General features: G+C 37.7%; 1 protein-coding gene across 1 annotated transcript in view; it reads right to left on the bottom strand.

The window, feature by feature from the left end:
* COL9A1 (collagen, type IX, alpha 1) overlaps window positions 1-10,826 on the bottom strand; it is a 95,308-nt gene extending 84,482 nt beyond the window's left edge. The window contains exons 1-5 of the mRNA XM_005875865.2: window positions 10,805-10,826; window positions 10,225-10,301; window positions 8,891-8,968; window positions 8,622-8,754; window positions 947-1,343 (exon numbers count right to left, since the gene is read on the bottom strand). Of these exons, the coding sequence (XP_005875927.1) occupies window positions 947-1,343; window positions 8,622-8,754; window positions 8,891-8,968; window positions 10,225-10,301; window positions 10,805-10,818 (699 nt within the window). The 5' untranslated portion in view covers window positions 10,819-10,826. The remainder of the gene's footprint in view (window positions 1-946; window positions 1,344-8,621; window positions 8,755-8,890; window positions 8,969-10,224; window positions 10,302-10,804) is intronic.
* Between the last annotated feature and the right edge of the window lie 243 nt (window positions 10,827-11,069).

The raw sequence follows: 11,069 nt of genomic DNA, 5'->3' as shown, positions 1-11,069 counted from the left end.
AAATTCATGTCATAATGCTATAAAATATCTTTTTAAATAATTATTCAGTGAGAGTTTAACAATTCAAAATGACAGAATTATATGGTACTTGTTGGCACAATTGTGTCATTATATAATTTCTTACCTTTATATCCATGGATTCTATGATAAAATTATGAAGAGAGCTCTAAAATTCTTTACTTTTATAATACACCATGCAAGACCTACTTCTGAATAAACAATTATTTTGTCCTCTATACAATTTTTATTCTTGCTTAGCAGACACCATATGGCTTCCTAACCACATCTTCTACATTCTGCAGTTAGTATCCCTCACCCTCCCACCCCCCGCAACACACACACACACACACACACACACACACACACACACACACACACACACACATTTTCTCAAATGCATTTCATTCAAACTAACCACACTTCAGATCTTTGAATGTGGTCTTATTCTCTGCTTCTTTAATGCTCTTCCCTATGCTAGAATGCACTTTCTCCTCTTCTTTTGCCAATTGAAATCCTTCCATTTAAAGGTTCGTTGCTTTCAAGAAGCATGGAATTCTTGACTAACTGAATCCATCATTCATCTTAACCTTACTTTGAATCTTCGCATTAATTATTTATACACAATATGTACCACATGAGTATTGGTTTCTTTTAAGTCCCCTCCAAAGGATTCTGGGTACTCCAGGTAGACATGTAGCAACTTCCAAGTAGACTTTAAGCTCCTAAGACCAGGAGCCATCTACTTAAATTCCTCTGAATCCCCATTCTATCAGGTACATGCTATACTCAAAATAGTACTGAGGGCTTTTCTAATAAGTGCTTGAGTGAATAAAAAAAGATGAGTAACTGTTCATTGTTTAAGATGATCACTAAAGATCTCTGAGGTATTCATTTTTAGCAATCTGGCTTTGACTTAATCTACCATAGTGTATGATTTTATACTTACCGGAACAGAAACTTGAGGATTATCTACAAGTTTTCCCAGCACAGCAAAGCCATCGACACTGATTTGGCCTCTCGGCTTTATAGGCAAGGATTCAATCCTGTTGCAGTCAACAAAAAGAGTAGCACTGCTCCTTTCCACACCAATCATAATCTTATGCCACTGGGAGTCAAACAAGGAGGGCAAATTTGAAAAGGCTGCAGACTGGAGACTTCCATCCAGTCCCTTGTATGAAAATGCAACAGATTTTGTTTGGCCATTAATCTTCACGCCAACTTGCTCCTTCCCCGAGGAGTCCTGAATCTGCCAAATGCTCCAGTGCTTTTCAAGTGTGCTTCCAGTCATCCGAAAAGTAGTTAAAAAGGAGTATTCTTCAGGCAGTCCACCGGGATATAAATGCCTGCGTAAATTTTAAAACAGTAAACATAAATCTTGTTTTCTGTACCCATGCATATTACCATCTTCTCTTATGCTATTTTGGGTTCTAGCTCTACAGAAAAGCTACAGTGTGGAAAACGATGCGCTATTTGTTCTTTCATGACCGTCCATAAAGGCCTTCACAGAAGTTCAATTATTCATGTACATTTATGCTCCATCCTAAAACACACGTTAAAAAAAACCCCTCCCTCAAAGCTAAAGAGAGTTCCCAATGCCACACAATCCCAACAATATTCCTATTTATGCTGCCTAAAGAGCTACTGTTCAGCAATTTCATCTCAGCCAAGAAACACATTCTTACAAAGTTCTTGGCACCATTTCCCCTACATATGAAAGAAGAGATCATTTGGAATCCAAATCAGCTCTGCTAGTTTATGAGACCACTTAATTAAAGCAGCTTTTAATTTTTTTTTAATATAACATGTTAGGATTATTTGCTATTTTCATAATTGCTTGGGTATTTCCCTCCATGATTATATCCTACACCCATATGAGCATTTTGAAAATCAGTAATTATGCAGACTTGAATAATTCTTTCACCCTGAGCCTGATTTTCATTTTCAGGGAGTTCGAAGTGTGATGTCAAATTAGCAGCTGTTGTTTGTCACTAGATGTGTGACAAGGGAAAGGTGACCAGTTTTTAATTCTCTGCTCCAACCTAGTTGTTCCTCCATCTGACAACTGAATCTGTATCATTGCTACTTTATTGCTTTAAATGGCAGCCTAGGACTATCAGTGGCCCTAAGGCATCTCCAGTCTGTGTGGGAACTGTGATCTGTAGCTGCAACAACTACCTGGATCATCTTTGGTTGAACCAAACTGCTAGAACCTGAGGACCAAATTTTTAAAAAATCAAGACATATTAAATGTAAACGTCACCTTCAAGGGCTTGAAGGTTTTATCCTTCTACCTTCTTTCTTCTACGTATAGAAATATTTCTAAGTAAGGAAGAAATGCTAGGAAAACTAGATGCTAATTAATTTTTTTAACTAAATAATAAAATTTGACATTTCTGAGAACAGTTATGGACCAAGACCCAAAGTCCCACATAACCTCTCTCCAAGTCAAACTCCTGGTATATATAGTAGCCCCCTTCTTGTGAGGAGTAAAAAGAGAAAGGCAAAAATAAATATCTAAATGGATGCTGATTTAATGTGTTGCAAACTAAAATTCATAACATAAATTTATTGTATTGGCATATGTGTTGTTGCCAGTTACATTAAAACATATTGTTGGGGTCAAGGATTTCTAAACCAAAAAATTCCTCTGTTCTAAGCATGTTTAGCAATACATAAAGTAACTCAACTTGCTAAGATTTTCTGCCTTTACTTTTACTCTAATTAAAAAACTTTGTCATCCCTTATAATAATAGCAATAAACAAATATATAACTCTTAATTGCAAACATTTTTGCAAGCCTTCAATAAAATGGGTCAACTATGTCAACAAATTTCATTGCTTTGTTAGTTTTATAAAAATGTGAAACTTTTCATCTGAAAACTCTTTTATCATCCAAGTACTTCTTTTAGATATTCTTTTCTAAAATAACTGGCTCTTATTTATAATATTGGGTGAATTTTTTTTGTCAGTACACATTCTTAAATGATTTCTGGCAATGTATACTCTACTTATTTCAAACTTTTCAACTCACTAAATATCTTTTATGTCTGTGAAGTATGCAGGAGGTTTTAACAAGTACATTTTTAAGAGATTCAATTTGGAGCTAAAGAAAAAACCATGTATATAAGAAACATTCCCCCAGAATGAAAAGGTCTACCACATCTATTTTGATATTTTTTTAATATTGATTGTCATATTTCCCTTGAACTTTAGATTTTTCAGAATATACATATTCCAGAATAACTTCTCGGAAAGAAACTAAGACTCATTAATGACAACATACTATATTGCCTGTTGTATAATTATAAAACCTCATAGAAGTTTTTACATTTCATTGAACTGACCTCAATTTGGAGCTGGAAGATAAGTTTTAAAAGTTTTATTCAGCCCTAACCAGTTTGGCTCAGTGGATAAAGCCTCAGCCCACAGACTGAAGGGTCCCAGGTTCGATTCTGCTCACTAAATATCTTTTATGTCTGTGAAGTGTGCAGGAGGTTTTAACAAGTACATTTTTAAAAGATTCAATTTGGAGCCCCAGGCCCTGCAGTAGGCAATCAATTGATGTGTCTCTTCTATGTCTCTCCCCCACCCTTTCACTCTCTTTTAAAATCAATGGGAAAATATCCTCGGGTGAGGATTAACAAAATAAAAAAAAATAAAAAAAGATTTATTCAATGGTGAAATTTGACTAGTATCCATTTAAATTACAAATAGGTTATTTAATATTATTTTCACTTGATAATGTGGATTTAACTAGATGCTTAAAGAATTTGTTTTTCTTTTTTGCCCAAGACAGTTACTATTGAGGTCTGAGGTTTTTATAGAAGGAAGATAAATCCTAATGCTTTGTCCTCTTCTCTTCCTTAAAGCACTCTTCTTATAGGCCAGCGGTTCTCAACCTGTGGGTCGCAACCCCTTTGGGGGTTGAACGACCCTTTCACAAGGGTCACCTAAGACCATCGGATAACACATATATAATTATATATTCTTTTTTTTGATTAATCACTATGCTTTAATTATGTTCAATTTGTAACAATGAAATTGGGGGTCACTAACAACATGAGGAACTGTATTAAAGGGTCCCGGCATTAGGAAGGTTGAGAACCACTGTTATAGGCTTTTAAAAAATCTACGTTACCTATTTATGTGTTTACACATGTACTGAGCGAGGATGTAGAATTTCATCAGTCCCAGAAAAAAAAAATACAACTGTATTTTATTTGAATTTAGAAGTCATGGTAACTTGCTTGAGCAACTCTTTTGCAAAGACATGAGGTTAAGGGAAGAATCCCTCCCAATTTGTGCTTCACCCAATCTTTCCTGCTACGTAAGCAAAGGGATTATGTTGAAAGTAGCACAGGGCATGATGTCCCCATTTACTTCTAACTTGGTTATGTAATGCCAAAAACTTTTTAAAAATGGAGTCGTGGTGAATTTGCTAGAAGAACAATTCATTTATAGACATATTGTTAAACCAAAAATATTTATCTATCTTTCTTTATGTCCATTAAGATTATATACATACATATATAATTTGTGCATGCTTATATATATACAAACATAATCAAGATTATAATATTAAATATTTTAAAGTAGGCTAAAATAGTATGTCAATATGATAAGAAAAGAAAATTTCTTTGTTTCAAATTAATGAAATATATATGTATTTGTATAGACCTAAGACCATTTTAGAAGTCCTCACTAATTTATAGAATAGTCAGTCCCACTGTCTTTTTTTGAACACCTCAGATTCGGTTCTTGCAATTACGCTATGCACATGGATAAGTAAACTTGACAGCATACATAATTTAAAAGAAACTGGGTCTATAAATCATTTATTTCATTATGTTACAATCTGCACAGAGTATCTTAAAAGGAGAACCATAAGGGTTTGAATAAAAGATAAGAAGTCTTTAGACCTTGAAACATTTGTTTATGACCTTAACCCAAGGAAAAGGTACAGATTGTATTTGTTAAGGCAAACAAACATGGCATGTTTGTAAGTATGAGTTGAGAATGAGAAACTATAGTGCCCAAAATAAAGAATGCAAACAGCAAAATATTGTCTCATGCTCTTTCAAAAAAAATTGAAAAGAATAATCTGTGACTCTATCTCATTCATCCCAAATGCCATATTCACCTCTCCCTCCCACCACTAAGTTTCTATTTTGCGCACTCAGAGCCTATATTCTCCAGCATAGAAATTCCCTTTACACCAAGGCAGTCTACCCCCTGCATGATCTGAGAGCAATTCCAGCCTCTGCCTCTCTTGCCACCTGGTTTTTTGATGATTAGGACTTGGAGGGCAGCTTGAAAAGAAAGCATTCACTAAGGAGAAAAGACTTGCACCTGCAGACACTCTCTCCTTCTAGTGCTCTCCACCACTTATGGCAACTACCACTGTGTACCGGGCTCTATTCAAGCCCTCTCCATTGATTTACATTTGCTCCTCATTGGAGCTCTTGACATAGTTATTATTATTCCTCATTTCAGTCTGAGGGCACTGAAGCTAAGTTTATCTAAGTAACTTGCCCAAGAATGGACTTTACTACCTATGGAGGACTCCATCTATCTTAGGTCTTTGGCTCTCCTCCTTCTCTTTGTATTTCTTTCTCCTACTTCCTTCTTCATCCTTTCTTTTTTTTTTTTTCCTATGTCCTTTCTTTTTTTCAACTTAACAAGCCTTGACAGTAAAGCGGGAGTTTTTAGTATTTGTGGGGATACAGAGAGTCGCGGAGATAGAGAATATGGGATGTTGACTATGACCTGTTAAAAAGTATTTGGAGTAATTCTCGACCCTTTGAAAGGAACAACAAAAAAAGGTGCACAGGGGGTAGGCGGTCTGTGTGCCCTTCAATCTCTAAATTTAAAGTCAGTGATACTCCAGATTGTACCTTAAATTGTAGAAGAGAAAATTAAGTCAGCATTGGGGGTTTTGTCATGTTTTACTATTTTATTAAATAAATTAAAACATATGAACATTTAAAAAAATTATTTAGGAAGACAGCTAACATGTCTGTGCATGAAAAGAAAATATAAGAGAAAAAGCTTAATTGCTGTTATTATGCCTTTAACCTTTCCAAATGTGAATGGTTTTCCAGGGTCAGTATCAAATCGTGGCTAGAAGCACAGCCTCTGGGGCCATTCTGCCTGCGGTTTCAGTCTTCCCAGCACCTCCCAACCTGTGACCTTATGCAGGTAACTTAAACTCTCTAACTTCAGTATCCTCCTCCATAAAATATGGATAATAATGTCCTCACCACAGGGTTGTGATGAGGATGAGGTTTAATGTTAATTGGGAAATTTTTCAAAAGTATGTATACAGCACACTGTTATCCTGTCTAATAAAGAGGGAATATGCAAATTGACTGCCATGCCATCACAAAGATGGCGGCACCCATAGCCACAAGATGGCAGCGCCCAGTCCCCTCAGCCCCACCGGAGTCCCCCAGTCCTTTCAGCCCCATGGAGGTGGGAGAGAGGGCAGGCGCGCGGTGCAGCTGGAACCGCCCTCAGCCCCCTAACCGCCCAGGGCCGGCCTGAGGTGCAGGCAAGCCTCAGATGGTGGCTGCTGAGTCGCCTAGGGCTGCCTGAGGCTCAGGTAACCAGGGCTGGCCGAGGCTTGCGCTGCCGGCAGTGGCAGCAGCAGAGGTGTGATGGGGGCATTGCCTTCCCCTGATGGGTTGCCTCCTGCCCCTGAGGGCTCCTGGACTGTGAGAGGGGGCAGGTCGGGCTGAGGGATCCCCCTCCAGTACATGAATTTTCATGCACCAGGCCTCTAGTTATTTTATAAAATATAGTATGTTCAAGCCATAAATTTCTATCTGCATCTGGCACTATATCAGAATATTCTAATTTGACCAAATTTTTCATTATTATAAACATTTAGAGTTTCTATAATATTCTTTACTGTTTTAATTAATCATTATTTGCCTTTAACCTGAGGGATCCCCCTCCAGTACATGAATTTTCATGCACCAGGCCTCTAGTTATTTTATAAAATATAGTATGTTCAAGCCATAAATTTCTATCTGCATCTGGCACTATATCAGAATATTCTAATTTGACCAAATTTTTCATTATTATAAACATTATTATAAACATTTAGAGTTTCTATAATATTCTTTACTGTTCTAATTAATCATTATTTACCTTTACACCATAATTTCTATCAAAGCCCTAAATTGCTTGTTCATCTACCAAAGGAATCTTAGTTTTTTTTCAGTGCACTGAGACATAATCATAATAGTCACATATAAGGTACTAGGTGACATCGAACTGAAAGCCCCAAAGCTCATTTATAACAATGGGATGACTCAACACTTACATATACACAAATGCATCTCAGTAATGAGTGATTTGAAGGATAAAAGAGTTCCAGAGAAAGAGATAAATGAAGTGGGGGGTTTTTTTATTATTATTATCACTACCATTGTTCTGGGTATCATTGCTTTCGTTTTGATTTTTTTAAAATTGATAATCATAATAGTCACATATAAGGTACTAGGTGACATTGAACTGAAAGCCCCGAAGCTCATTTATAAGAATGGGATGACTCAACACTTACATATACACAAAAGCATCTCAGTAATGAGTGATTTGAAGGATGAAAGAGTTCCAGAGAAAGAGATAAATGAAGTGGGAGATTTTTTTATTATTATTATCACTACCTTTGTTCTGGGTATCATTGCTTTCGTTTTGATTTTTTTTAAATTGATTTTCTGTAAAAATTCAATAAAATATATTTTTAAAAAAATAAAATAAAATTGATTTTCAGAGAGAGAGAAAAACACTGAATTGTTGTTCTACTTATTTATGCATTCATTGGTTTATTCTTGTATTTCCCCTGGCCAGGGATTGAAGCCACAACGTTGGTATATCAGAATTATGTCTAACCAACTGAGCTACTCCTTCAGGGCCTTAGATCTACTTTGGTTCCTGCCAGGAGCCAAGCACTGCATGTGTGTTTCCATTTCAGCACCAGGATGTTTGAACAGCACCATTGTGAGTCCTCTAACCACTCAGGGGCTCCTAGTTAAATTTATGCTTAACCTCTGGCACTTTTCACAGAGGCTTCTTTCAGTCAAAACCAGACAAATTATAGAAAAACAGTGCATTGAATAATAAGAACTTGTCCTGAATCAATAATAGTCTCGGTGATCCACCTCCACCCCCAACGCTCGCCCCTGGAATGGGAAATTACATACTGAAAACATGAAAGGCATTCATATATTTAGGCACTCAAGATAGATAGGTAAATAATTCCTTCATATTTAAATAAAATCATAATTCAAGAAACATTGAGCAAGAAAGTTCTCTAATATTGGCTAGCTTTTTATTTTAAAAAATGCATTGGAGGGACCTAGCTGGTTTGGCTCAGTGAATAGAGCATCGGTCTGCAGACTGAAAGGTCCCGGGTTCAATTCCAGTCAAGGGCACATGCCCAGGTTGCAGGCTCGATCTCCATTAGGGGGCCTCCAGGAGGCAGCTTATCAATGATTCTCTCTCATTGTTGATGTTTCTATCTCTCTCTCCCTCTCCCTTCCTCTCTGAAATCAATACAAATAATATTTTTAAATGCATTTGAGGCAGATGATTAGATTAATTTTTTTTAATATTACCTGGTTGGAATCCTGAAGTCTACATTATTTCCCAATTTGTAAGCCACTTGTAATGCAGTTGATCCCACTATCCTTTGTATAGCTCTTCTAGATGCTGCTTTATCTACCTGGAACTGAGAAATCAAGTCAAACCCTATAAAAAGGGAACAAAAAATTAAAAGTCCACATTGAGATTGGTTTTGTTCTTTTCCACAGCCTACCCAAATAAAAAAATATTTTAGATAGGTTTACAGAAAGCATGCATTTTCAATATAAACATTGCTACTCACCTGGTAAATCATCTTGGCCAATTCTCACTTTTGGACAGAGCTCATTTTCACCATTAGGAACTGAATTGATAGGAAATCCTACAAAAGAGATCACATGTCATCCTACCTCACCTCTTACCGGGATCATGGGGAATGTGTCAATAACCATTTTCACCATTAGGAACTGAATTGATAGGAAATCCTGCAAAAGAGATCACATGTCATCCTACCTACCTCTTACCGGGATCATGGGGAATGTGTCAATAATAATAAGAGCTGAGCAATTATTTAAAGCACTACAGTATATGATACCAAGCAGCTTGCTTGTAAGTAGTGTGTTTGGCTTTAACGCTATGACTGTGATTATAACTCATTCATTTAGACTCATCCTGGAAGGGAAGCAAGGCACAAATGTGCTTTAATAATTTGTGCTGGGAAAATGCTCCTTTGGGGGAAGTTAGGAATTTGTTCCTTTTGGAACTGGAGCTGCACAGCGTTCTGAATGGCACAGTGTCAGAGGCCTGTTTGGAAAACTTTTGGTGGTTTGGGCTAGAAAATATTCCTTAAAAACCACAAATTTTAGAATTCCCAAGAGAATCCAGAGCCAGCCTTGAGCCAGTTCAACGAGAGTTCTGGATAGGGGAGTTCTTAGGAATCTTTGTCAAATAGAGGAGGGATTTGGTGGAGTCTCTGGTTCACTGATCCTAAATAAAATATAGAGAACACATTTAATTTCAGAAGCTCATTCTAAAAGATCAAATAAGGGTCCCAACTAGACTGTTGCTAGGATCCTAAAATGAGGAAGAGTAATAAGAAGAAAATGAAAAGGATTAAATACCTAATTTGATGGGGAATCCTAGAATGAAATGGGGTGCTCCTTACAAAGTGGAGGGTTGTGGCGAAGGAGTGTTTTTCACGACCACAGAAGGCCTTTTGTAACTATACAATCCTTGCGCCCTGAGACTCGCCTGATGGTAGAAACTTCCTACACTTCGAAAAAGCATCTTACAGCTGCAAAGCTTTGGCCCAGGCATCCCAGTACATCAAACAAATCCTCCTGTGACCCCAGTTTAATGGCTTCTATACATCTATCTATCCATCCATCCGTCCATCCGTCCATCCACCTAGCCATCTGAACAAACTGGCTTTCCTGCCAACTTTGATCACAGCACGACTTCTGCTTTATACCCAGCATTTACCACAGAAAACCCATAGAGTACCCATGGCCAAAGTGGAATTGGAGAGAGGGTATGAGGGACCATGGGTGCCTCACTCAGTCCTCACTTAGCCACCGCCCTGCCTGATCCCTTCCGGGAACAAGTGATATTTCAAAATCTAGACACTGTGGCCCTTACTTGGGCGACGCTTGACGGCAGTTGCAGATGCACAGGGTTCCAGGAAACCGCATACAAAGAAGAAAACTGAAATTTTCCTGAAAAGGAGAAAAAAAATTGAGTCATACAGAAGTTCCTCCAGCTGGGGACTACTTTAGTATTTTTAAACATGGTAAAAACCTAATTAATGTAGGTGATCAAATCTCAGTATAGTTTATTTTTTTATTTTGACTTTGGAGTCTTATTGAGAAATTTAATGAATTCTCACATTTTCAGCTGCTACTCTAAAACAATCATTAAGTCATTGTTTTTTCTACCTCACTGTCTCCATTTCTACCTATCTCCTTGTTTATTTCCTTGACTCTGTTTTCTTTCATCTTAGTTTTTCTGCCTCTCCATTTTGGTGGCTGCCTTTCCCTCTTTCTCTGTCTCTCTCTTCTGTCTCCCATGCTTGCTATTTTTTTATGTCTCACTTTCTCATCTGTATCCCTCTAATTCTGTCTCTGTTCCTGTCTCTCTCCTCTCATCTCTCCCCTTACCTCCTCTCAGCTTGTCACCCCTGGCCATCTCCCCACCACTCTTTCCAGTGTCGAGGTCTTACCAGAAGGTCTTCATTTTCCCAATTGTTGCCAATCGTCCCAATGAAGAAGGGATTGTAGGGGAGTCAGTACTCCCCAAAGACCCCTTCACTGTCACCCCAGGACTGAGGCGTTCTGGACCCAGCCTTGGTTCCTCCTGCCCTGGTCAGGGCTACAAGCAAAAGAGTGAACCAGAGCCATCTGGTGACACTTTAAACCAAAGGAGAAGGAAGGGGTGGGGAAAGGTGGGGGGTGTGGCCCCAAAGCTAACAAGGTTACATTGAAGGA

Source organism: Myotis brandtii, unplaced genomic scaffold (genome assembly GCF_000412655.1).
Source record: "Myotis brandtii unplaced genomic scaffold, ASM41265v1 scaffold471, whole genome shotgun sequence".
NCBI classification, from domain to species: Eukaryota; Metazoa; Chordata; class Mammalia; order Chiroptera; family Vespertilionidae; genus Myotis; species Myotis brandtii.
This window is presented reverse-complemented; position numbering and strand designations above follow the sequence as displayed.